Source organism: Onychostruthus taczanowskii, unplaced genomic scaffold (genome assembly GCF_017590055.1).
Source record: "Onychostruthus taczanowskii isolate IOZ18803 unplaced genomic scaffold, ASM1759005v1 scaffold1, whole genome shotgun sequence".
Taxonomy (NCBI): domain Eukaryota; kingdom Metazoa; phylum Chordata; class Aves; order Passeriformes; family Passeridae; genus Onychostruthus; species Onychostruthus taczanowskii.
Window position 1 is genome coordinate 25,553,479 of NW_024496525.1, and position 27,893 is coordinate 25,581,371.

A 27,893-nucleotide genomic window follows, 5' to 3' on the forward strand; every position below is an offset into this window, starting at 1 on the left:
GTACTTGTGATGATTTCCACTTCAGTGCACATGTTTTCACTCTAACATTCTTCAAACTAAGCCAACAGATTTTTCCTGAAAAACAAGGTAGATGTTCTTTCTTTCCCTTACCAGAGTACAGTCACAAGAAACTGGCTACTTCACTAGCTAAAGAACTGACAATTTCCAATCCTAAATTTTGCCCTCCACTAATTTGAGTGATGGAGGGCTAGAAATTGAACAAGATCAGTACCAGCTTTACTTTTAAGCAAATTTACTACATAAAATTTGCTAGATGCCATTGCAGAAAATAGCTTTTTTTAATGATAAACACCTCTTCAGCCATCCACTGCATAGCTTTGTAAGCAGTCTTCCCCTTGAAACAGTGATGAAAGAAATGCTTCAGTTTAAGCATTTTCTGGCAGGTCACCCCAATGCCAGCACAAGAGCTGTTCTGCCTCAGCCTTGTCAGCTGCTGCCTGCCTAGCAACTGCCTGCAGGCCATGGCAGATGGGCTTTGGTCATGTCTGTCACCTGTTCAGGGCACCTCTACCCTTCTCTGGCCACCAGCTCAAGCCACGCCAGCTGAGCAGGCAGCTGCAAAGGGTGGGAAGGGCCGGTAAGAAGGGAGAAGGTTTGGAACTGCCACAGGAACCACAAGAGCATTTCATTCAGAATACTTTAAATGCAGCCTGAAGATTAAACACAGCTGAATTGGTGCTGCCTTTCACTGGAAGAGAGCCAGCAACCCCAGCCCTGCTGACCACCTTTCATTGCCCTTGCCTTCATGCCCACACAACAGCACAAGCTAATGGCCCCACACCCTTCTGAGACAGCTGCAGCTGGAATTCCTGCAGCACCGGTTTGCAGCACAGACCCCAACAGCACTGGGGCTGGTACTGCAACAGGTTCCCCGGGAGAAATGGGACACAACCTCCAGTCTCTCCTCCTGCAAAACTGGAACAGGAGTGCTTCCTTACCTTATGGGGTGCAAACAAGTAAGCACCCTAATTCAAAAAGCACCCTGATACTCAAGTGATCCCTGCTTAAAAAAAATAAGCAAATGCCCCATAATGAGGTGAAAGATGCAGCAGATGCTGTATTCTGTTAGGAGCCCACCTTGAAAAGCTAGTAATTGCTTTTTTGGTTTTTTCCTTGTAATACAACACTGGTTTGTGGCTGCCCCACTGACTTGGATCTAAGCTGCAGGAACCAAACCTAGATCCAAAACATTGCCAGATTTTAAGGATGCTTCTACACAGAGCTCTGCCATGCCCACCGGAAAAACAGAAATGAGCTAATCCTATTCAGGCTCCCAAATGTTTGGATGCAGGCTCAGACTATATTGTCTTTGGAAAGTTCATAACCTTGAAAGCTTTTTATTTAACTAATCTACTTTAGCACCTTCTAAGCAAGCTAGCTTGGTGGATGTCACTCAGTTGTACTATATAATGTTGCACACTTCAGCTCTTGTACCTTGAGTTCACAGTGAATTCTTATTATGTTAGAAATTAATCAGTATTTTTAAAAAAAACCAATTATTTATCACCACACAAGTTGAGAGGTTTTCTGTTTGTTTTCAATGTGCTTTAATTAGGGTCCTACTGCTAGATAAAGGATGCCTGCTTAGCATCCCACTGCCAGTCCTGTTCTTGCTTCATTTCTCTTTGGAGGACGTGCATGTTTCCCCACTCAATAAAAATAGAAAGTTGGAACCACTCTCCCTGCTGAAAGTGGAAGTCTGAGAGAAAACAAAACACAAAACCTGAACACAAGTCATGAAATGTTAATTGCTGTCTAGCAGCAGCTCACTGAATCTGTACAGCACAATTAGCTCTAAGAAAGCAAAATAAAAGAATTTAATCTGTCTAGCCAAAGAAGAGAGGACTATCTTAAATCCTCCCTGCAGGAAAGAAACAGAAGTCACACAGGTGCTTATTTGAAGACTTCCAAGACTTTAGTAGCAGAAAATCCTTTCCTGCTCCTGTGAAACATCTTTGGAAAAGAATGATCTTATGTACATTCACAGAAGTCAGCACATACCAGTTCCTCATGCTTTGCTCTCGAGAAGCCACTAACTAAACCTTACCCTCCAACTCATTACTTCTTAGTGGAAAGCAAGTCTACGTCAGAAAAATTCTGAATTTATGTGAAGAAGAAATTAAGTAAACATCCTGTGTATCTTGAGTTTTGATTTATGTGCTTAGTGGCAGACCTAAGAGCTGGTTTCTCTCTAAAAGGACACGTTCTTTAAAGGAGAAAGGAAACAAGTCAAAGAAATGCTGCTGCTTTACACAGGAAGACAATATTCCCTCTGTCAAGCAAACCTTGTGCACCAGATGGACACCAAGACAATCCTTCCAGAAGCAGGGCTAGGGGGACAGATCATGTGAGGTGCCTCAAGCAAAGGTTTCAAGCAATAAGGGGTGAAGCAAGAGCCCATTTCTAATACTTTCCCTACTGGCTGAAGCACATGCATCGGGATATATGAAGCAACACACAAGTGACAGGCAAAGGGTGATCACACACTTCCATCCATCCTGTTCCAGCAGAGCAGCAGGCACCAGAGATTGAGGTATGCCTTTGGGGCACAAATTCCCAGTATAGATTAGTCTGACATCTCAACCACGCTGTCGAGTATGAGACGATACATTATGAGACCATAAAGCATTTTTATAGGGACAAAGTCCTGCCTAGTTCTGTCCAAATGTTTCCCAAAATGCTCTTACAATAAATAAATACTTTCCAATAATTTTTCTGTCTATCTGATGACTAGCCATTAAGCTACACAAACCTGTGGAAGGACAGTAACTTTAATCCATGAGGCAAAACGGAATCTGCCCTCTGCTCAACGGTGATGCATCACAGAATTCATGTCATATGAGCCCCTTGCTGCATAAATGTACAGTGCAGGTGCAAGGCACATATAGCAAATGCAGGCACTGGACTGTAATACACTGGGGTATTAATAAAATAATAATGTCTCCCAGACAGTGACATAAATATGGGCTACCTTTCTCCCAGTGCTCCTGATCAAGCTGTGCTTTGTAAATGCTGGTTTGTTTTTATCAGTCTGGTAATGCCATTATCAAAACTGGTGAAAGAAACTGCCCCTTAGCTCTGAGCAATAGGAGGTACAGGAAAGGAAGATGATGCTGTAGTGGTGAAAGGTTAAATACAGCCAGTAAAGTATATGCCCTTTGTCCTTCTAACACAACGCAGTTCTCTGACAACAACTCATAACTGAAAGACATCATTTTAACTAGCAAGTTAAAGAAGTTTTAAAATGTTTTCTGACATTGGATTCTTTAAAACAACATGGCCTGATTTTTCAATTTATTTTTTGTTAAGTGCTTTTCTCCTGCTCCCTGCTGGTGTTGAGAAGCACCTTCCACATGGGTTTCAGAGCAACCTTAATTACCCAAGGCTAACACACCATTTTCCTCCTCTCTCCTCTGTCGCCTCTATTGAGGCAGTGAGGAACTCACCACTTCAGAGTTCAAAATGAGCACCAGGTAAATATCAGCAAGAGTGAAACCTATGACATAGAGCTCTTCTAAGCACACAAAATAAGCCAGAAAGAAATAGCATGTTCCCCTTCATCTTTTAGGGCTTACAGTGCTCTATGTTACAGCTGACATGTAACATAATTCCTTTCACAAGACGACACCATCCTTTAAGCAACATCTTGTGTGAAATATGACCATTCAGAGCTGGGAAAGAACAAATGTAGCCAACACCTGAACTTATCTGTAGATGGGCCACAACTTGAAAGCACTTTAGTATCATTTCACTGCTCACTGGGTTACAAGAACACTCCTTCTGCCATAGCTTTTTTTTCAACGGGCAGATCTTGTTTCTGTTAATTGCATTCTGTGAATGCAATTAAAAGAGTAACATCACCTAATCAACTATCAGAACTCATTAATTGACAGACAGAAGAAAAGCCTAACTGCATTACCACTTTCACTAAGGCACCTATTAAGCTGGACTGCATGTGGGCTCAACACATGCTTCCTAAAAGGGGAATCCTGTCTTTCCAAAAGCAGTATCTGTTATAAAGAACTTAATGGAAAGAAAAATCATTAAGCCCAGGTCATATTGGCATCCAAATGACAGCATTTAAAATCAGTAAGCCTTCTTTACAAGAAAATAGAGCTTTTACTCACCTGCACTACTTCTACGCCTCTTTTCCTGAAAAAAAGGAAGAAAAAAAGGGAAAGGTTAGTGTTGGAAATGTGAAGAAAATGTAAAAACAAAAACTAATGGAAAAGCACTGCTTCATACTAGAATGCAAACAATAAAAATCTGCACTAATAACCTGATTCAAATTCAGGAAAGCACTTGTTCAGTTTCATTCCCTGTCTAGGAAGCACTTTGGCAGATTCTGAGTCATGTCCCCAGAAGTAACCCAAGATGAATACTAAGCAGCTGCAGTGCTGGGACTGATAGGGCTGTCAGGTGAGCACAGGTAGGAAGTGGCTGATATTAAGGAGGGAGCATCTCAGTTTTAATTAGATCTAGTTTGCTTTTAATTTCTCATCTGCCCTCAGAGCATGCAAATTGCATCACAGCATATTCTGCATGCTTGACAGATCTTTTCTTTTGAACCAAGGATACATGTATAGATGTCAAGGAGAATGAACACAGCACCTTGCAGCCATTTATCCTCCTATTTACAGCCTTATTCTACCCCCATCATCTTGATACACAGGATGCTACCCCGGACTTCAGTTCAAAGACTTGCAGTCAGTCTGATTCCTTCAAGAGCACAGTTCAAATACTTGGTGTTTATCAGAAAGGACCAAGCCTTTGGCCATATGGAGAATCGTTCCAGTGATCCTGAATCGCCAGGAATGAGAGACTGGAGAGGCCTATGAATTATACACCAAAATGCTGAGAACTGCAATTGGTAGAGCCAACTTAGATAGATCTGTAGAGAGATGTCTACTCTGATGGTATGAGAATTGAGATTCAGGTACATGCAGTCAGACAATGCTCAGTCACTGCCTCTGACAAGTTATCAAGCAAAACAAAGCATTTCTGCACTAGGCTTGAGAGCAGAACTGAATCCTGGCACAAAGCCCAGCCACTCCCGCTCCATGCCCTCCTCCCAATACATGCAGGCTATTTAAGTAAGTTAGAATCTTCTCACTTTGAAGACGTAGGAAATTTAACTTAAAAATGAAAAGCCACAGTGAGCACAAGACAGAAATATCTCTTCCTTGTTCCCACTAGCCCCGTATGTGAAAATTAAAGTCTCTTTTTTTGGAGGAGGTCATAGAACAGCACTGCCTAACTCTGCCCTCAATGCTTGTCTATCTAAGAGTGTCTGTGTTGTCCATAGTCACAAATGCTGCACACTGCTGAATACACAATGACTTCTCCAGTTTTCCACCCAAGACAGTAGATCTTTCTTTTGGGAGGCCATTACAAGGATGCCCAAAGGGACAGGCAATCAATCAGCATCTATGACACAAACTGCCCCCTCTTCCACTTTACCAGTCTGGAGTCTCTCTGGCCTAGAAGCTGCATTCAATGCACAGACACAGGAGAGAGCCTGTTGTGAGAGCTCAGCAAGGAAATAAAAGAAAAAATGAAACCAAGCGCCTCTTGCAAAGAATTTCAAAGCCCTCTTGCAGATAGCAGTAGCTGTAAGTGGCGGGTGATTAATGTACTGCCACTATTGTGTGGGAAGCACTACTGTAGATCATCACCTGAGGCTGGCCAGATGCATTCCAACTCTGTGGTGAGAAAAAAATATGAATCTTGTAGAGAAAGAGTTAATAGCCAAATTGTTGAAACCATGATTTTCACAGAGCTAAGCAAGAAAAATAGGAAAAATTAGGTGGGGAAATGCTATTTTGTAAATTAGGGCAGCAGACTACTCAGAAGCATTCCAAGTATTATAAGCTAAAACTTAAAATAATCAAACATTTTTGCTGTATGTGCCCTGGAGTAAGCAAAACAACTCAACGCTACCATGGAAATACACCAAGCTTCAGACAAAACTGCACCACAATCCCTGAAAGGACAGCGACTGATGGCAAAAGCTGCATTTCTTGTCATGCCTACATACACACTGAATAAGCTTTATTCTACTTTAAGGAAGATAAATATTCGTGAGCTGGGTGCCAAACCCATTTGAGAGAGAATCGGTCCAAATGGTTTCTGTAATCCCCCCAAAATGAACTTTGCAAATGTTCTGGGACTTACTGAAACCAACTGCACAGTCCCAGCAGAAGGGAAGAAGCCAGAACAGCACACGGGCAAAGAAAGAAGGGTTGCCTGCTCTTAGGTACAATGCCACACATGCTTAAAAAGGTACAGGAAGAAGGAAGCAATTACCAAGGCTGGCTTGTAGGCTGGTCTTCCCCTTTTCAGAGGGGAGCAGGATGTCCTTTTTTTTACCAGAAATATGAGAACCTTTTCTACTTAAACCCAGGGGACAAGAAACCATAGAAGCATTTTGAGGACTAGTTAATTTGGGAAAAAATCCTCTACCAAAATCATCATTTGAAAATAAGTTATTTTAAAAACAAGAAGTATCCAAACAATCAGGATGTCAAGCCAATGTGCACCTCAGTTTTGTTATTAGCTGATTCTCTGCCCAGAAGATTTCCTAAGCCAATGACTTCAGGCTTTTCAGCCAGGCAGGCAGGTCACAGCAGCAAGATATCCCTTATGCAACCAAGCATGCACCATCTAACCACACAAACCGCCTTACGTCACCTGGGAAAGGGTTTAGGGTCAGGCATGGAAAGAAAGCTGATCCTAAGCACAAGAAACTCTAGGACCTTCAAAAAACAGAGTAAACAGAGAGAAGGAAACAGAGTGTGGGCCATAATTCCCCAACAAGGGGTTGCCTGTGCAGGACACACAATGGAGACTAGACAGTTGCTGAATGAACTGTGCTGGGAGTCTGACAGAGCCATGGACCATTTACCACTTCCTACTGTGCTTTAAAAAGCCAGTAAGAAAAATACATCCTACAACTCTCATGTACATTCCTTTGGGCTGTTTCTTTAGCAGAGGACAGGCAGGGCACGATTGACAGGATGGGATGACTGTTTCACCTGATGTGCTGACCACTATTCTTGCGTCCCTCATGGTGTTGTCCACGACTTTCTAGCTTCCCTTGCAGTCTGAAAGTGAGCCACTGCCTGCCAGGGGAAGGGCTCCCCTTCCCAGCTGGCCTAGTTGCCTCCTGACAAATCTCTCTTTCTGAGGAGAAAAGAAAAGTCATTATTAACTGTATTTCCCTTCTGCCTATGAAGAGGCAACTCAGCTGTGTCAAAGAGAGACTGTGTCTGTCTACTTTCATTGAATAGACATTTGAAAAATGGTCAGTTCTAAACTACATTCCTAGAGGTTGCTAATTTTAAAATACATTTCATTTCAAAGATCATCTACACACTGCAATATTTACAGGAAAACCAAAAACATTTAAGTAACTGCTGCATTAGTCTGCAGTACCAAACAAAATGCAAAAGCTTGTTCCAACTTATTAGTTCTATACCTGAATCCAGTGAATAACTCGGCTGGATAATGCAAGCCTCCCTGTACACAACAGCAATTAAAATAATTACCGTGCTAGTTGACTTCATGTTTAAGTTGGAATGATGTATGGATTTAAAGAATTCACTATCAAGTTACTAAAAGCACATTGATCAATGTCTTGAAATTGAGGTTTTGCCACATCCACAAACTATGTAGAATAGCTGGCTTTTGGGGTTGGGATGGGGTTTTCTAAAATACTCAAAGTAAACAGTTTGGACTAATTCCCCACAGCATCTAGGACCTGAATATCATAGTGAATTACAATTAAAAGAGAAAAAATTACTATCAGGTTGTACATCATCGTCATAGTTAAATTAAGCAAATTGTTTTTCTTGTATGGTCTGAGTGACAGATTGAAAAATGCCAAATGGAATTTACAATTTCAAAAGTAACAGCCAATCTTTCTATCGTACGTGCAGTGAAGTTAATTTTCTCAGATATCACTTTGAAAATTTCCCATGTAAAGAAGTAGCAAAGAAGAAGAAGAAGAATGTATTGCTTTAATATCAAAAAAAGCATTTTCACAGAAAAGCAATACTGGCATCAAAGGAGCTTATAAATACTAATACATCAGAGCAAAAACCTGTAGCCACTAAGACTTTCCACCACACTGAAAACAAGCCAATACTGGACAGCCACAACCTTGTGGACAGCCCATTTCCCCTCCTGGCATAAAGGCAAGCACAGCTCAATTGCTTTAGCTTTTCCATCAGCAGAATACTCTGCTTTTTTTTTTAAATTAAATATTCATGACAATCCTTTCTTTTATTATTTTTTATCACTGATGGATTCCACCTTATTGTCTATCAGGGAAAAACCAAAAAATCAGTAGCTCCGATATTCGGGCGCTCGCTGTCCAGGGGCTCTGGCTTGCAGCCACAGCCATCAGTGCATGTGGACATTATCTCAGGGCATCTGAAACATGGCCAGACACAGCTGTAACAGGGGGACCTTTTGTGGTTTGGTTTTTTGCATAGATTATCAAGCACGCAATTAATCAGTTATTTTTACCAATTTATATCCAACTACGCTTACCTTTTAGCAAAGCTTTTCTCCACTAATCTGTATTATGGAAAGTTTTATGTCTGAAATGGATCAAAAGTTTGCATTTGGGGGAGGGAGTTCTCAATTTCCTCAGTCTGTAAAGCATCACAGATCCAAAGACGAATGGCAGCAGAGTGCACCTTTACAGTCTGGTAGGTACAGCTAATATAGTAAGGAGAGAAAACATTTCACTTCAAATTCTAAGTGCTCTTTAGGTGGGCTGAAAAAACCCCAAAGCTGTCATAGAAGACCTTTCAAGTAGGATAAAACTTCACAAAAGGCAGCCACATTTGTGCATTTCTTTCCTTGTTTGTATAAACAGGGAATGGTCCAAGTAATAGAAGCCCTCATACATCGGATGCTACAACACCATAAGTGATTTTCACACCACCACCCCATTCACACATGACATTTGGTAGAATCATGTCATGTTCTCCACATCATCAAAGCATTATATCATCCTATTTACAGCCATAAAAATGCTTTTTTAAGAGTGCTGTATCAGAACAAAGTGCCCTGAAAGGGACTAGAAAATAAGAGAGGATCTTGGTAGAGCAGCAGCAGCATAGCTCTGGTATTCACCTGCAGTGCCATAAATTCCCACTACAACACACACAAACATTCACCAGCATTTCACAGCAAAGATACAGCTGGAACCACTAACCCTTTATCCTGAAAGAGCAATGACAAAGTGAAGTATCCAACATTAATGCTTCAGACATTCAAGAAGAAGGGCGGAAAAAGCCACAAAAGAAAGAAAACAGGCACTGCAAGCAGTAACTAAAGGAAATAAATGGCCTTTAGTCACTAAATATTAAGACAAAGTTTCAGTATGTTTAATGAAACATTACAGGGCTCCTAATTTCAGCACTAAAAAAACCCACTTAGTGTAGAAATAAAATCTGTGTATCCCAAGTTATAAAAACCAAAAAGCCAGTAAATACAAACTCAAAAGAATCTGTTTTCTTTTTGAACTAGGCATTTAAAATGGATCAGTGCTGCTGAGCTCTGCCAGACTCTTTTCTTGGAACCAGTGACCCCAGGTTCTGGGAGCCTCTACTTGCTACTTTCCCAGCAGGATAGAAAACCTTTAACCACAGTCTTTTGAGACAAAAAAAAAAAAAAAAAAAAAAAGAAAAATCATCAGTGGAAAGAAGGAGCGATTAACAGCTGCAGAGAAAAATTATTAAAGGCAACAAGTTATTCATCCTACCAGACATTCAGAGACAGATTTAGTACCTGATGACAATTATAAGCAATTGGGCAGGGTTCAGCCTTTAGCCATGGGCTTACCCCACCAGACATTATCAGATCCAGTTCCGAGCTATGGCAAGCAGCCACACCCTGTGATCTCTTTACAGCCTCATTAACAACCACCTTCAAACCAAGCTGTTTTGGATCTGTATCTTCCATTACAAGACATTAATTTCCCAAAGGTCAGAGTCCTTCAAATCTGCAGGCTAAATTGTTCTAGTACCATCCTTTGGCTTCAATAAACTGCTTGCTTCCTTAAGTGCTGCAAAGAGCACACATGCCCTCTCTGCTCCCAGTTCCCTTTGTCTCCCCAGTCACCCCAATGTTAATGTGACCCTTAACATGCAGAAAGCAAACACATGACCCATCCCTTTCAAAAGTCTTTCTAAGGTCATGAGACATCAGTGATAGCTCAAAGAGACCTGAGAGGAGGCAGCAGAATCACGAGGCCAAAGACAATATCCCTTCCAGGGACAGACACGGTATTCATCTTTATATATAAAAAACTCTTGCTGCAGAAGCTTCTAGAAGGCTTCTAGAAACAAATGAACGTGGTGCGAAGGTTCCTGCGACTGGAGAGTTGGAATGGAGGATTCCAGCTCTTTAGGAAGGACAGGCAAGAGAGTCACCCTCTGTATGTCAATAAGCAGCTGGAGTGCAAGGAGCTCTGCCTGGGAATGGATGAGGAGCACAGTGAGAGCTTATGGGTCAGGACAGGTGACACAGACCACCTGACGAGGGAGAACAAGCAGATTGAGGCCCTGTGTAGACAGAACAGCCTCACATTCACAACACCTCAAGCTCACAGGGGACTTACCAGCAAGATCACGGAATAGATCGTCCTAGAAACTATACTAAGACTCTTGGCAAATACAGAGGTGATTGGGGACAGCTAGCAAATTGTGCCTGCCAAATTCAGTGGCCAAAGGAAGAAGAACTGCTGCCATCAACCTAGACTTGTGCAAAGCATTTGACACTGTCCCACGTGACATCTTTATCTCTAAACTAGAGATGTGCCTTGGTGCTCTGAGAAGAAGCTTCAGCTGCTCTCATCTTCACAGCACAAAGATCACCAGTTCAGTATGGCCAGTGATAGGAGGCTCTGCCGGGCCCCAGGCTGGTGCTGCAGGTTCTGCAGAACTCCCGGACACCACAAGGCAAAACAAATGCACACCTCCACTCTGCTAAAGCCAAGGGGTACAGAGAGAAAGGCAGGTCTGCCAAGCCAGCTTTCACCTAGAAAGGGCCTTTAATCTACTAACTCTGAAACCAAAGGCTGTATATCCTCTGCAACTTTCCAAGACTTTGGCAAATAGCCTTGAATAAACGTTTTGGGAGTTTTTATAGAGGGCAGACACCCACTGAGACATGCATGAGAAATGTGCCATGTGCAAATTCTTTTTCATTTCTTGGATCTCTAAAAGAGATTGGGCATTTTTTTTGGCAGAAATTATAGACGTATTTAAGTTCAGCAACTTGCCATGCAAAAATGACTATTCATCTCCATCCAGGCTTCAAGTAAGATATATAGGTGTCTGGGGCTTTTTTCTTTATGCAAAACTTCATTATACAAACAAGAGAAAATTAGCATGTCTGCTCATTGAAGAAACCTGATTGCAACTCCTTTTTTCCTCTCCATAAGGGACTGTGTTTTGGCACTGTACAAGTCAGACACCAAGCCTCCCTTAAGTTTCATCACCTTTGAAACCCTTGTGATTTCTTGTCTTTTACACTCACCAAGCGACCACTGTTTGCATATGCAAAATTCACAGATATAAGCAATAACAGGAGCCTGTCGCAGGGAAGTTACTGTGGCCAGATAATGCACTGGCACAAATAACAATCAGGTTAAAAGGACATCCGTGCAAAGGTTTAGCATTCCTAGAAAGCTTTTCCCTTCAAACTCTGCATCAGTTCAGGCTCACATAACTTACTCAGTCAGCTTCTGTTTTGTTTGTTCCTTTGAGATGCATTTCAAGCTTCAACCTTTATTTCAGGGCACTTATGAATACAGCTGTTATTTTAAAGAGGAATGGCTGGTTAAGCCCCAAATAAAAAGCTGGTTAAAAGCAGTTCAGTATCATCAGAAACTAGACTTCACCTTTATTTCACTAAGCAGCTTCCCCAAACACTGTATGAACCACATCTGTGAAAAAGAGACAAGCACTTAGAATCTGAGAAGTGCACTTCTGCAGTCTGCTACTCTATTTGAAAGAAAAATGATGTTCAGCAGAAAATACATAGTACAAATTAAAGAAATGTGAACTGAATTGCTTTTCTCCATTTGAACAGATGCAGATGCCAATACCAATAATGGGAATTTTCCTCCACTGTAACTGATTCTTCTGCTCAATTCTACATGAACATAGATCAAAGAAAAATTATTTTACTTTATTTGGAAGTTTCACTAGACAGGTTCACAATAAAATGAAAGCTTGGCTTCCAACAAGTGATGATCACACTGCTTGAAAATATTCCATTTATTGACATGTGGCCAACTTCCCTGAGAAGCAATAGGATAGAGCATTTGACAGTGCTGTAGTGAATATTCTTCATGGTCTGCACATGAGCCTGAAAATGAAAGAAAATTTCTGCAACATACAATATTTGAGTGTGGTCCTTACAAGAAAAAGTATCTAAATGAGAGACAGCAATTTAATAAATGTTCTTTATTATAAAGCATACAGAATAATTTTAATAGGTAATGTGAAAATTGGGGTGGGGATCAAAAAGAATAAAGAAAAAAAAAAAGCCCAACACACACACCCTGAGCAAAAGCATTCAGGTAAATGAAAATTGGGGTGGGAATCAAAAAGAATAAAGAAAAAAAAAGCCCAACACACACACCCTGAGCAAAAGCATTCAGGTAAGAGAACAGTTTTCCACTGATCTCATTGGATAGGGCTGCAGTTTGAGGAGTTGGAAATCCAACATACAGAAGAAGATATTGCTGCCAACTTCTTAATAACAAGGCAATATAGACCATGAAGATTCACAGAAATACACCAAAAGCTTTGAGCAGGGATAGACATAGGATTGTTATGCACAGGATCAGCCAGGGTCAGAAAGTACAAACTTTCCAGAGATCAGACAGTGGGAAGAAAAGTCTCCCAGTTCACCATAATTTCTGCACCTGAAAAGCACAACATAGTATCTTCAAGAAATCTCCACCCTAGCTGGTGAAAATTCCATCATGGTGACTAGACTACTTCAGAGAAGCACATCTATGTATGTGTCATAAATACATCTATTTTATCATGCATTTTATCTACTCTAGATTACACTGAAGTTTGCTTTTAGAGAAAGATTAAAATTTTCCCTATTTCTTTCAGTCCACAAGGTTCTTGTTTTAAGCAATAGCATATGTGTATACATGTGCCAGAACATCCATTTTCTTGTTTGCTTCAGTGGACTGTTAACAGTGCAGTAAGAGGAAAAAACCCAACCCTCTGATAAATCATAAAACACAAATACTGCCTGGTTTTTATCCAAGCTGTTAGAAAAACCATACATCTGTCTGAAAGGTGAAGTGAATGATAAAGACAGAAGTTCAACACAAATCCTGTTTGCTTGCAAGAAATTTAGAGCATCCCATCTCTGTGAACCAAACGTTATTTTTCTGATCACTTCAGCCCTTCTCCAGGCAAGCCTTTTACCCAGAGGTCCCTTCAGAGCTCTGCCATGAGCCAGAACCCAGAGCACGTGCCTTGCTGTCCCCCACACCCCGGACCTTCCACGGCACGTGTTGCTGCTCCTCTCTCTCACACTGGTGCTGGGGTACACACAAACACAGAGGGCCCTCTAATTAATCCTGGCCTTGCTTTTTTTTCTTGACTTAGCCTAGACAGCAGCTGTTACACCCATCGTTTCCATCAGTGACCGAACACATGTGTTTTGAGATGACAACTTTTCCAAATTTGGCCAGGGCATGCAGGAGCTGATACACAACCCTGCAAATGCTATTACATTTTCTAACCAGACTCTGCTTTAACCCAGATTCAGATCCACTGGGATGTCTGCTACACCCCATAACTGGGAGAGCCAGACAATTTCTTGGGCCTCAGATTTTCTAGAAGCTGCCTCAACTAAATCCTACCTCATACCTGAGCTCAGTTACTCATATCCTACTTCTCCCTCTTAGGAAAAAAAAAAAGCCTTAGGCCAACAGTTCAGCTGCATCTTTTACATTTGCTTCCCTTTATGGACTTCTTATATGCTCTGGCACCTGCCCCTCCCCACCACAAGACTGCTGTGATCACAACATGCCGATGACTTTAAAAGACAACCTCAATTCCTCTTACAGGAAAAGGAAAAACTGCATTTCTATTCTCATCTACCAAATTACCATTGTCCTTATCACTTAGGGGGTGGACATATAAACAGCTGATGCAGCTTTTGAGAAGGATTTGGAGAGGCAGCCACACAAAGGCACAGTAGCAATTAGTTGTTTTTCTCTGGGTTATATTTGTTCATCTCTGCCCTGAAACTCACCCTTCAATCCCAATAATTGGCAGCAACTAATTAGAAGGAAAAATACAAGTAGTTTATTAAATGTTTGATTACATGTTTGATTACACATGATCACAGAACCAATCTCCCTTGGACAAGCACAGTCATTTTCTCTTGCCCACTTCTTTTGTTTGTAGACACAAGAGATAAGCACTGTGGAGATGCTGTTGTACCATGCACTGGGATTTCAAGCCTATAGAAGACTGCATAACACAAGGCAAGGAGAAGCTGCCCGCTCCTCTCTTGTTTCAGACTGATTTCCACATTGCTCTTTATTGGATGCACGCTGCTGCACCCCATGTTCTCTCTTTAGGGTTTTTACATTCAACAGTGTTATATACAGAATCAGCTCAAAGATACTGCCAGAATTACATCACAGGTTAACTGGAGATACACTCAACATAAAGGAAAACAACTTGTTACAACTTTTAAACTGTTGTAATTCCAAAACATATGTAAGAACTTGAAAAATCACTACACATAAGAAAAAGTCTGCATTAAATAACAGCTTCTAATGTCAAAAATTCTGAATGTCTTAGAGCTTTGAACTGTGAGTAATATGACTTTTGTTCATCCAATTTACTGTTACTTACATTATCAAGTAACAGTTAATTAAAATGACTGAACTGTATTATACTACTAAAATTTGCAAATGTATACATTTACCTCCAAATCTCTTAGTAAATAAAGAAAAATTGCTCCAGATATTTTCATGAATTCTTGTTTGTGGCGACAAAAGAAAATCCTTGAACAAGTGTCTGCTTTTACACTCTACTAGCACATCTATCTGCAACAGCAGGATTTCTTATTCCATGAAGCCTTCTTCCCTGGCAGCATGTTTTCACAGCTCCTTGCACATCAGATCTCCGCAGTCAGCTGTGTTTCATGGCGAAGGAGGCTGCTCCACACCCAGCTTTACATAACCCCCCTTGCACGCAGTTGCTCAGCCTTGCTGACTGCACTCTTGCACTGGCTGGGTATTATCTGCCTAGATGCACTGGCAGGGTCTTGTTCTTGGTGAGCACACAGTCCAAGGTGCCAAATACACAGGCATCACCTTAAATAAGGCCAAAAGCTAATCCAATTTAGCAGAAAACATTCCTCTTCAAAATCATCCCAGTCGACCATAATATTGTCATGATGGCTATAAAATGGCTAAAAAAAAAAAGTGCAAAAGTTGCACTTAAGAGATTGCAAACTGTTGTATTATTTGGACTACTCCCTCACATCTCAATGAAATACTACATCATCCCTAATTATCTTCTCTAGTTTCCAGATTAATTTTTTTAATTGCCAGGTTACTTATATTTTTGCAAGAATAATTTGAACACCTGCATTTTTCCCCTCCATCTGAATTCTAGCATCAACATCCATGTTGCATAAAAAGACCTTCCTCCAGCCTGGCCTGCATGTCTCCACGCCACTGCTCCAAGGCAGACAAACATCAGCCAAACATCCCCCAATGCCACAAACAGCTCACAGACCTGGAAGGCTGCAGAGCAGGCAGCACAGCTGACAACAGCCCACCAGGGCAGTCCAACAGCACCACAGCCAGCCTTGATTTTGCAGCAGGACCCTCTCTCAAGGCCTGGCTTTAAGGGAAGACCACTTCCAGTGTGAAGTACTAAAGTGCAAATTTTCTGAACTGACAAAAGCACTGACCTACATATTGGCCAGACATAATACCTACAGCTCCAATTACTAATTTCCAATGGAGTTTACAACAGCAGCCAAGTGCTCCAGGGCACTTTTAAACCACAGACCCGGCTCACAGAGGTACACTACAGCTTCATTTATGTCACTGTCTGTCTTCAGCATATTCAGTCAGAAGTGACACTGGGAAAAAGATCATTTAATTACAATTCCACCCTTTTCATACTGTGGTGTTCTCCTTAGAAAAATCCTAGTAAAGTCACACCTAGACTTTTTACAGAAGACTTTCCCTGGTGAAAATTAACTTCTCTACTTATATCATTACTGGAAAAAAAAAGCCTACAGACAAAAAATTGGGAAATGAAAGAAAAACATGTAAAACTTCATTTTTGGCCATTTAAGGCTATGAACTGAGAAAGAACGAATAAGCCTTTATGTGAAAACAAACCAGAATTTTAATATTGTTAAAAGCAGGAATATTTCTTTTTCAAGTAATTCTCTGTAAAATATGCCACTATAAGGCCCTAACCCACAAAGTCTTGCATCCTATCTTACAGTAAACTGCTTAGAGATTATTCCAAAGATAACCTGCATGCTACACTTGCCATGAAATTTCTCCCTCTGCTCATACACAAGAGAGGACTAGAGAGAACACCAAAGACCAAGTTTCTTTTAATTTCTTCCTGAACGTTTACCACTTCCTCAGTTCTAGGCTTGCTCAAGATCTAATGTCTCTGTTTACCTACAGCCACACAGTTCTTGTGCTGTAATTTAACGGCACCACGCCCAACATCACTGGTCTTGCACCTTTCTAGTAGTGTAAGTAGGCAGGGCATGCTTATGTTGTCAAGTACCAAACACCTCCACTGATGATGAACATGCTTGGAAAATACAGGCAGGAGAAGCTGTGGATTTGAGCTTGCCATTACAGACACTTCACATACATAACAGGACTTTGTACTTCTTCTATAAACCCAGATAAAAAGGTTTTTTATTTTTAAAGGTTTTAAAGAGCTAAAGTTAGAATTCAGTTTTTCAGTGGAGAGGTTTTACATGAAATGGGTTTTAAAACTGCAGCCTCTGAGGAGGATGTACTGAGTTCCATCAGTGTCTCAAACAAAACCCATTTCAGGGACTTTAACCTCTGCCTCATGCCGTCCCTCACTTTTACTGATGGTGCTCTTTAGTCTCTCACCCACCCCACTGCTCTCACCTGGATCACACCAAGGCTTCCACTAGCTGCATCCCACAGTCTCAACAGTTACCCTGCCTATGTCTGCATCTCCCTCCAAAGGCCCATCTATCCTGTACTCCACACAAAAGGAAGGATCTCCTATTGGGTCCTTCCATGTTCATCCTGCAGCACCCACTGCCTTCATTTGCTGTTACTAGAAACCCTGACTGTGACACCTGTGCATTCTGGGACCCAAAGACAGCCAGCTAAAGAGCCCTCAGCCTTGGCAGCCCATGCCTGGGAGGGCACTGCAATACTGCAACCATCCCTGCCGTCTCACACCAGTGATACAAGACAAGGTGGCAGCTGTGGTGCTGTCCTTTCTGTCCTCCACAGCATGATGGTCTTGGGGGAAGGAGAAAAATCACATGCTAGGGACCATCATATCTTTCATACCCAAAGCAACTAGCAGCAAGTTTTTGAACATCAGTGAACATTTTGGACATTGCCATAAACTGGTACCTGCATAGCAACAATGATCCTGAATTTCATCACTTCTGTTCATATGCTCAAGACAACAGTTGGATTAGCTGGACAGTGGGCCAGTACCATCCTCAGGTACCCCATCCAGAATGGAAACTACTCTAGCAGCCCTTTAGCACTTAGCACACAGCTGCAGAACAGACAAATCACACACAGAATCACAGCATCAATTAGGTTGGAAAAGGCCCCTGAAATCAAGTCCAACCCATGACTGAAGACCACCACATCAACTATACCATGACAGCAAGGGCCATGTCCAATATTTCTTTAAAGACCTCCAGGGATGATAACTCCACTATGTCCCTGGACAGCCCACTGCAGTATCTAATCACTGTTTCTGTGAAGAATTTCTTCTTAATGCCTAACTTAAACTTCCCCTGGCACACAGTCACAGCTTTGCTTAACATAATTTCTTCAACCCAAGTGAGACCATACAGAAATTCTTCCAAAGGATTTACAAAGCCAAAAGGAAAAAGACCACATTTAAATCTCCTCCTTGAAGGATCAACAAAAAAACCAAACAAAACCTGACAAAACCCCAACAAACAAATGACCAAAAAAAAAAAATTCATACCTTAGAGAAGCAAGAGAGAGACCAGAAATGCACTCTCCAACAGACCAGCAGCATGGGGAATCTATGGCATACTGCCAGTCCAAGTATAAAATAAGAACACACGCAGTAAGGATCTCCTTTCCCTGATGCAAACACGCATTTCAGAAGCCAGTACTTGTCTACAAATAATCCACAAAAATGTGGTAAAATGAAAATAGTCTCACAACCGGGACAACTCAACAACATGAACTTTCTTCAGAAGAATTAGAAACAGCATCCCAACTTAAGTACATGCATGACCCTTGTACTGGATCAGAAAGGGTGCTCAGAGCATCAGAGCAGGCAGCCCACTCTGATTTTATCCATCTTCTTTCCTAGATATGGCTCACAGCTGTCCATTTGAAAAGCAGCCAGGAGAGGAGGCACAGGGCCTTGTAGTCTATAGAAGTTTCATTCTAGTTTGGCATTTTATTCTTTCCCATGAGAGCATTCCTTGAAACCTTCACATACCCAGAGATTACCTGAACACACTGTTTTCTGCAGACATACTGTTTTCAGTCCTGTGACTGAGACAACCAACATACAAGAGTTCACCTTAAAATACTGACCTCCTAAAGCAAATTAACTGCCCCTTTTTTTAACACTTGGGAGTGTTTAGATTACACTGCTCCATTGTCACTGTTAGGATGGGATCTGAAGCCAGAGGTTCACACAGCTACACATCCTCACCTGTAAGGGAAGACCGAAACACTGCGGTGTGCTGCTTGCTGGTCACTGAAAAGAGGTATGGTGCTATTTCTCAAACATCATTTCAGAAGATGCATCAAATGATCCTATATTTCAGAAAATATGCTTCAAATCTCCTAGGAGATCCAGGCCTCATTCAGAAGGGAAAAAGTAGTTTCTTGGTGCAGTGGTGAACAGCAGCTTCTTTTAGAAAAAACAAAAAAAAGCTGCAGATCATACCTATCTTTTAATTTTTAAATAAGCATGACAAAACCAAGCAGTTACCATGGCTGATACAACCCTCAAGCATCCTTCAGATGAGCCTTTCAGATGTTTAATACAAGTAAAATTCTGCAGAATAAACACAGAGGAGTGCAGACTTCCTGAAGAGCTGGTCCCAGTAAATAACATACAGATGTGAAAGAAAATGAATCATTTCTGATAACTCATTATTTCTCTCTCTCTCTTTTTTTTTTTTTTTTTAGTTCAAAGCTAGATAAGTTATATAGCACCTTCACAGATAAGCTGCTATAAGAAGAATAAGCAACTTCTGCTTTGGAGGATTTTTTTTTTCCAAATTTCCTGTGTTAGGCAAACCTTCCTATTAGCCTCAGCAGGTTTATGTTCAAGCTCAAATTTATTTGCAGCTTCCAGAGCTTTCATTTTCCTGTGCAGGTTTCATGTGCACTTGGAAAATGACAACTACTTGCTCTACAGAATTGCAAGGGCCTCCTTGGAACTCAGGCAACCACAAAAGAAGTATAGCAAAATGTAAGCAAGAAAACAATCCTTATCACTATCACTGTCTCTTCTGCATTGGATTGGTAGGTACATTGCCTCCTGAGTCCTCCTCTTTGCTTTTCAAACCATTGCTTTATTTTCACCACAAATTAAAGTTATCAAGTTAGGAAAGTCAATGCAAGAAGATGAAATCTTAGCTTGGCAAATACTGAGTTATTTACTCTGCATATGAACTGAAGATATTAATAAGCTAAACAGGTCTGAAAGAGAACAGCAGCTGAATGAATTAAAGTTGTTAAAACATCTTGGTGTCCTCAACAACTAAGTCCAATGATATTTCTTTACAGAAATCAATGAAGAGGAAACAAATTTTAACAACTTTAATTTTTAATTTTGAACCATGTGTTGGAACAGCTAAATGTGAATCAAGAGCCGCTGAAAAACAACAAGATGAAGTAATACACACATTGGCTTTTCTTTGAGATCCAATGACCCATGAGCAATGCACTGTTCAGCCACTGAACAGCATTCAAACAGGTTGTATTATTTCAGACAGACAGAAAAAGTATATTAGAAAATTCACAAATTTACTTAAGTTACAGTGAAGCCTACTGCTGAGCCGAAAGCCATCCCATAGGAGAGTATTCCTTGATCTGCAAACTCCCTGTACAGCCCCCATCCTAGGGAATACAGGGAAGACATCAAGACTTGAACACATTTCAATTGTTCCCAGTTCATCTACATACACCTGGCACTCTGCTCATATTTCAGAACTATCTGGGCAACACGCTTCAAAAAACTCCTCATAGTCAAACTATACATTTACAGTACAGCAGGAAAAAGCCATCTCTCAGGTTTTTTGGGGATTTGCCTTGCAGAAATACCTCTATAATATCATACATTTTAAATAAATAATTTAATTTCCTGAAGTGTTGGACAGGAGAAAAAAAGACAAGGAAAAAAATTTCACTTTCAAAGACATACAAAGAATGAGAAAAAGTTAACCTTTTAATACTTTTTATTTTATCAAAGGAAGGTCAAGTTTTACTGAAAGAGAACTTTCATCCTTGCTCTCATGGAAGGCTCCAACAATTATCCTCTCAAAGCCAAAGCAGCTGCTCAAAACAGCCCTGCACAGACATTACTGTTTCAAAGACCAAAAAATATAAAACCAGAAACATTCTCCAGCACAAGCCTTTTACTGTAATATTAACAGCACTTCTAGGCTGCTCTATTTTGCCTGAATCAGCCCTAAACAACTGGCAGTCTACTTCTGGTTAAAGGGAAAGGGAACTGGGAGATTTCACATGGACCATGCACATTTTCAGAAACAGACATTTTGTGTTTCAGGTTTCACCACCAGAAGCAAGTGTGCTAAAAAGTCTATTCTGCCAAGGAGCTTTCACACCCACATATCAGTCAACATAACAAAAGGTGACAACAGCACTAACTAGTAACAGGAAACTCAAATATTACACTTGGTCCTACAAAAACAATTTTCAAATCACACTACTGGATACTTCCCTGGGCCAAGCAGGCGTTTAGCGTACTTACAATGGCACCAAGGTTGCATGTTTTAACTATTACCTTCCACATTTTTCATTCTTGGCCATCAATTATTGTCATCAAGCTATGACATCTAAGTGCCTGCTGTCAGTAGCTATGGTACAACAAGGCAAGAATAAGACAGTGAAAGAAAACCATGTGGTGATCCAGGTTTGCCATGAAATTTGTGCCAACATGAACAAATTCAATTTCCATTTCAAGTCTCTCAGGATTTCCAATTAAAAAAAAAATATCTGAACACCAGTTCAGAATATCCAGTTCCCAAGGAATCCAACTACACAGATTCTTAAAAACTTCAGAGGAAGCTGGATTAGGCCAACATCTGTGAACATGATCTGTTCCCACCAAGGTCAAAGAAACTCAACACCTTAAAAAGCAGGAGCTTTTCTGAATCTCAGCCTAATTCATATGCAAGGACTACTTTTTCAGGAATAAGCACTTGCACAAAGAACTTGTACACCATCTAATTCAGCTAAAGAACAAGATTTAGAGATCTTGATCTTACACATCAGGAAACAGCTTTACACCAGAACAAATCTTTGGTACAGCTGTCTTAGAATAAATTACTTTGTTTCCAAAATCTTGCCCAAGCTACGAACCCAGCATTTTAATTAAGGCCTCCTAATTGCAGTTAGTGTAATTTGGGGTAGGGGGCAGGGAAGAAATGTGCTTTTCCACAGTCTGGTGCTACAAAAGTGACTTTAAAAACACATATTAGCTGTAATAAATGTTCTAACCATGTTCTGTGATTTCAGAAACATCTCCCTTTTGAAGAAACTTCCCAATATCTGTTTCTACAGAACTTTGTCACAATAACAAACAGGAGAAACTAGGAACCACAGAAAATTGGGGAAGTTATTTGTTAACATATGAACAGATACAGCTCGTCAAACTGAAGGTCTAACCTGCTCTGCCTCTGGCTGTTCTTTCTGTTCTATAGCCAAAGACACAAAAGAAACATTCCAAAATATTGTTTTTCTTCAGTAATTCTCTTGCAAGCAGAGCTACACTGTTTCATTACTACTGCAAAAATACTAAAGGAAAACCTGCCAAAAAGGAAAGGGATTAAGCATTACATTTTAATAGATTATTCAAGACAAACTAGGGATCAAATCACAGCACAAAAATATTGTGCCAACCCCCACCCAAACAATACCTATTGTGAGCCAAGATGCAGCCCTTCACTGATCAGGAAACCACTGAACACAATAGCACAAAAACGAGGAAAGACTTTCCTACAAGAGGTGGTGGTCAGCGCAGCACACCTGGAAGCGATAGTCTGCTGCAATCATAATTCTCTGCTATGCACTTGAGCTTATTTTACATAGAGAAAAAGACAGAACTCCCCAATGACCCTATGCCTTGCTCATTCAATCACTTCTCATTCCTCACATTGTGGGCTCCACTCCTATTTGACTCAAATGAGCACTTGCATCCCACCAGTATCCTAGAAATATTCACAATTAAAACACAGCAGCTGACCAGCACCAATCAAGCAAAGTCTTCTCTGCTCTCCAGAGTGTTCTCAGGGAGACATGAGCTAGATACTAAAAATCCATGTGGTTTGATTACAATACCCAGAAGCAATGATAACCTGACAGATACTTAAAAATATCTAAGAGAGCCTTTAAATTACATTTAGGCCAGACAACACCAAGATCCACGATTTTTACTGAAAAAAGCAAGTTCTGATCCACAAGAATGCTCTATCCTGAGGTGCAATACTAGCTGAAAATGGGCAATCCATCACTAGTAAGCAACAAAAGTGATGAAGATCAATGCCCTACAGCATACATAAAGAGTAAAGCTAGTCACATTGCACTAAAAAAGGAATCAGAAAGGAAACTAGCTAGAGAGTTCTTGAAACTAAGCTAGCCCCAAACAAAAGTAATTTAGACTGGTGGATGCCTGTGACCAAAGATTTTCAGTCTACTGAATCATCGAAAAAAACCCAAAAAAACCAGAACCCAAAATTTGAAGTACACATCCTTCCAAGTGCTGCAAACTGAGGGCCTAAAATAGCATCAGAAAGAGAAAGAAAAACAAAATGGAGTTTCAATCCCCTATCTAATAGCAAGCTGGTACTTTGTATTTAAAGTGTGTTAAAATTTTGGTTCAGGAAAAACATCAAAAAAAGACCTACTCTTTTCAAAATTCACTTTAAGCTGCACAAAGTCCCCAGACTTTGACCTATTTCTTGAGGCAGAAGGAAAGGTTACACCAAAACATCAAGCCACAAAGTCAAAAAATATAACCTCATCCAGTGCTTGTTCACTTGCAAATAAATCTTTTTTCCTCCCATAGCCCCACTTCCCACTTGCAGTTAACACAACCAGCAACAACTAAAGGTGTAGCACAAACTATTTTTCTCCACAGATTAAACAAGCTTTATTTCTGAAAAATAAAACTTCTACCAAGGGACAAAGGGTGCTGTTCAATTCCATCATCACGTACTTTTTCCCCAGCACACAGTGCTCCAACCCAATACCAGCAATAATACTTCCCTTTTACTCTTATGCTTTCCCCTTTTCTACAAGATACAGTGCAGAGGTCAGCAACTACAATTGTGGGGGGATTTTTATATCATTAATCTTTCATCAAAATAGTAGCCTTGCTTATTTCTTTCTCCCTTCCCTCCCTCTTACACACAGTTTTACAGGAGTTTTCTTTCAAGGCTTGAAAACTACCAGATTGACAGCTCCAGTGAATTAAGCTCCCTCTTTGTCAACAAAACAAGAGCAGCACCACAGGCAACCCCAGAACAAGCTCCCTCTATCCTTCTCTTCCCACCCTTCCAGCTAGCAAGTGTATCTGAATGCTGAGCTTCACACACAGCTCTGTCATGCCAGGGTGCTTTGTACAGAGCCTCTGATAGTCTGGGTAAACTGTGTTATCTCAAAGGACACTTATGTTAAAGCTACACATGCTGGAAACACCATGACTCAACACATTAGCAGTGCATACCTGTTCCAGACAGCACAGCAACCCTAAAACCATGAGGCTGGACCGAGGGCATGCACATCTGTGCTTAAAGACTGACTGGCAAAGAAAATCCATTTTAGGTAACAGGGTGAAAGAATGCAGAGTTGAAGCAACTCTTAAAGTCATACTTGAGACCAGAGAAAGGCAATGTTAATTGAAAAAAATCAATAGGAAGACCAGAAAATCTCCATGCTCTCAATATAAGATGAAAGTCAGGAGCAGATTTTATTAAAAAATTAATTGCACATTTGGCATAAATGCTAGAAAAGACAGGGTTTCTGTTACTACTGCAGTATTAACACAGTGCTTCACTTCCTGAGAGTGCCCCTCTGCTATGTTAGCACTTAACCTCATCAGGCAGCAAACGAGGATCTGGACACTCCTCTCTCTTCAGTTACAAGGGGCTTTTAGGTTCCACAAACCCCTCCACTACTGGTTTCAAGTCACAGATTACCATGTACTAGATTAAGTTAGAAGACAGATTCTAAACTGAACCAAATCTTAGTTCGTCCTCCCTCTTGTAGAAGCTTTTTTATTTTTAGCAGAAAAGTGTTTTTTCTTTTTGGGGAAGAACTTTTGACATCTGAACTTTGCATGACAACTTGACCGAATTTTTTTTTTTTTTTAATTAGTAAAGAGCCAGGGTGTTTTTATAAAGTGAATACCTACACACACACTTAAAAATAAGTAATACCTACTCCTTTACAGGCTTAAAAAGCAAACAAACACACAAAACCAAAACCCAACAAAAAAAAAAACCATCATCACAGAAACTCAACTTTGTATTTGCTTATGTTTATACCCACAGCCAAACTACAGAGCTGCTAACAAATGCCAATAGCCTCTCTATTTTCCTGCGATGGCAGAAATGAAAGTGAGTTTAAAAATGCACTAAAAGGTTTATATGCAGCAGATCCATCTGTGGCTACTAAATGTGGTATCACGGACACAACTGCTGCCCCCAAAGTCTCTAAAAGTGACTGGCAGAAGAGGCTCTGCCAAGGGGAAGGTGAACACATTTGCTCTGTGCCTCATACTTTCCCTAAGCATCTGCTGTAACCATCCCTTCAGGTCCTGGCTGGCTGAGTACAGGTCTGCTTGTCTGTGCTCACACTCTTCAGCTGGCCTGACACCCCAAACAGCTCCAAGCAATTACAGCCTCTGCTACAAAACAAAACACACTGATGAACTTGTGTGGAAGTACCCTCACCACTACTGCTGCCACCCTCTCATCCTTCAAACTGCAGCAAGGAGAGCCCATTCCATCTGCACTGGTACCACACTCCAGTGACGGAAGGCACAGGGGGCTGCATGCTCAGCCTATAAATTCCCCAAAACTGAGAATAGATTTTGTAATCAAAGGGACAGCATGTTCTTGAACAAAGCAGCATCTACACGCAGCTGCACGACATGCAGAGCTAAAGAACAACAGTGATCTGTATTAAGTTCATCTCTGTGGACTGTATTTTAGCTACAAGGAAATAACCAAGTTTCTCCTTGAAACATCCATACCCTATTGGGTTTAAGTGGCCACTGCTGAACTCACTAAAACACAGCATACTGCTGAAGCAGGCAGCATTTCCCAGCCCACTGGTACAAATGATGACAGTTACCATCCTTGCAGGGAAAGCAGGGTGACAAGATAAGGAGTAAGCCTTGTCATCCCACCAATTTTTTTAACCAAATGACAAAAGTAATTTCAGAATGGCAGGGAGAAAGGACTGTGGCACTGTGGCTGCCAAAAGGTTAGGCGTGGCATTTCGTAAGTGAACCTTTATGGTATCATTTCCTTCCAGCACCATTAATCACCCCAGACATCACTTGTTCTATCAGCTATTAACCAGTTGCCCCAACCCCAACATGAAGATAACTTTATCAAGGTTAGGCAGCAAGAGTCATTACTAAGCCTTACAACACACAGTGCCAAAGGCCTGGTTTCCAGAGAATCCTCTGAGCTACTTCTTCCTGTTGTAACGAAGCACATTGCAGTATTTATCCATATCTAACATCAGGGAGAAAATTACAGAAAGTACAAAGAATCACCAGCATGTTAAAACACGGATTTCAGAAAAGGACATCTATGTTGCTTATGGCCAAAACATTCAACTCAACTTGGGTCTCTTGAAACACTGATTTTTAGCTCATTACTACTCTCTGAGGGGGGACATTCTCAATATCCATGAATATTTGTGGTGTAGTCTGATAAGACAATCATGGGGTTTCAGAACAACAGGCAGGAGCATCATGACTTCACAGCTCAAGATCTAGTATTCTGCATTTTGCTACAGACATGTCTAATTCACTTATTTTTTTCCTCCTTTGCCAGAGGTACTATGGAGAATTCAATTTCATGAGGCAGTGCCTCAGGACCCAGACAGGACATGCAGAACCAGTGTGTAACAAAGGGAAAGAACCAAAGATGCCTTTTTGACAAGAAGGAAGAAAAGTCTGTGAGGGATATGATGAAGAACAAAAATAAGCCTGTTTCTGAGGAGGAAGGACCAAGTTCAAATATTTCCAAACAAGGAAAATTGACTCAGCAGTATAAGACAAGACATATTACAACTCTTCAATAACTGGCATCAGAGGAGAGAGGATTAAACAGCTTGATGTGAACTGAACCTGCTTCCAAGTCCTGTGCCTGACTCTGCCAATTACTTTCCTAGAGGTGCCATTAGATCTGGAAACATGATTTTCTCCACTCCACACATCGGAGCAACTTCTCAATGTGTGTACAGCCTGCTGCCTGCATAGGTAGTACCCGGACTGTGGGAAAGAGCACACTTCTGCTTTGGTTCCCAATTCACAGGAATTATTTTACATGAGTGGCAATCACACCCCAGTCAAATTAGCCCAAGCACTGAAGCTGGGAGGAAAGAACTACACATAAGGACATCATGCTTAGAAATAAAGGATACCTCCTTCAGTGAAACTCAAGTCAGTTTGAAAGCCATTCCTAAAAAGCAATGGTTGTCCTCCAAATAGGATTTCTCTCTGCAGACAGACAGAATACTAACTAGCATTTCTGTAGTATTTGGACAATATGAAAGTATCAGCAGCTTCCTCTTTGATCACATAAAGCACATAACTCCTTCTGAGCAGAGTTAAATTCCAACAGTATAAAACAAGTCATTGTTTCAAGGACTGAACACTGAACCCAAAAATGAGAAAACGGAAGATAATCAGACAAGAGAGGGTTTGTTCTACAACACTGTGCCACAGATGTGACCAGCCCAGGTGCTTATTTTATCTATTATCACACTTATTCTAGCGTGTTTCACATGCACTTCTTCCTCCTTTCTTTGGAACACATTCAAGAAAGTCATCTCACCAAAAAGTGTCAGCTGCTGAGATGAATAACATGTTATCTGGTCAATACCAGGAGATATGCTATCCATTCCCAGGTGCAGCACATTAAGACAGAGGAAACATTTTCTGTCATCTCTGACACCCTACACACACTGAGCCTCTATAGTCAAGAGAATTGCACAAATTTATACTGCTTAGACTTCCCAAGTCATGACTCTCAAAATAGTAAAGGGACTTCAAGCTATTTAATGCACATTCAGAATGGTTTCTAAGGTACCTTCTGCACTATTACAGACTGAA

General features: G+C 40.9%; 1 protein-coding gene across 2 annotated transcripts in view; it reads right to left on the bottom strand.

The window, feature by feature from the left end:
• ITPK1 (inositol-tetrakisphosphate 1-kinase) overlaps nucleotides 1–27,893 on the bottom strand; it is a 139,689-nt gene that overhangs the window by 103,645 nt on the left and 8,151 nt on the right. For both annotated transcript variants that reach the window (XM_041415396.1, XM_041415303.1), the window contains exon 3: nucleotides 4,149–4,173. In XM_041415396.1, the coding sequence (XP_041271330.1) occupies nucleotides 4,149–4,173 (25 nt within the window). The remainder of the gene's footprint in view (nucleotides 1–4,148; nucleotides 4,174–27,893) is intronic.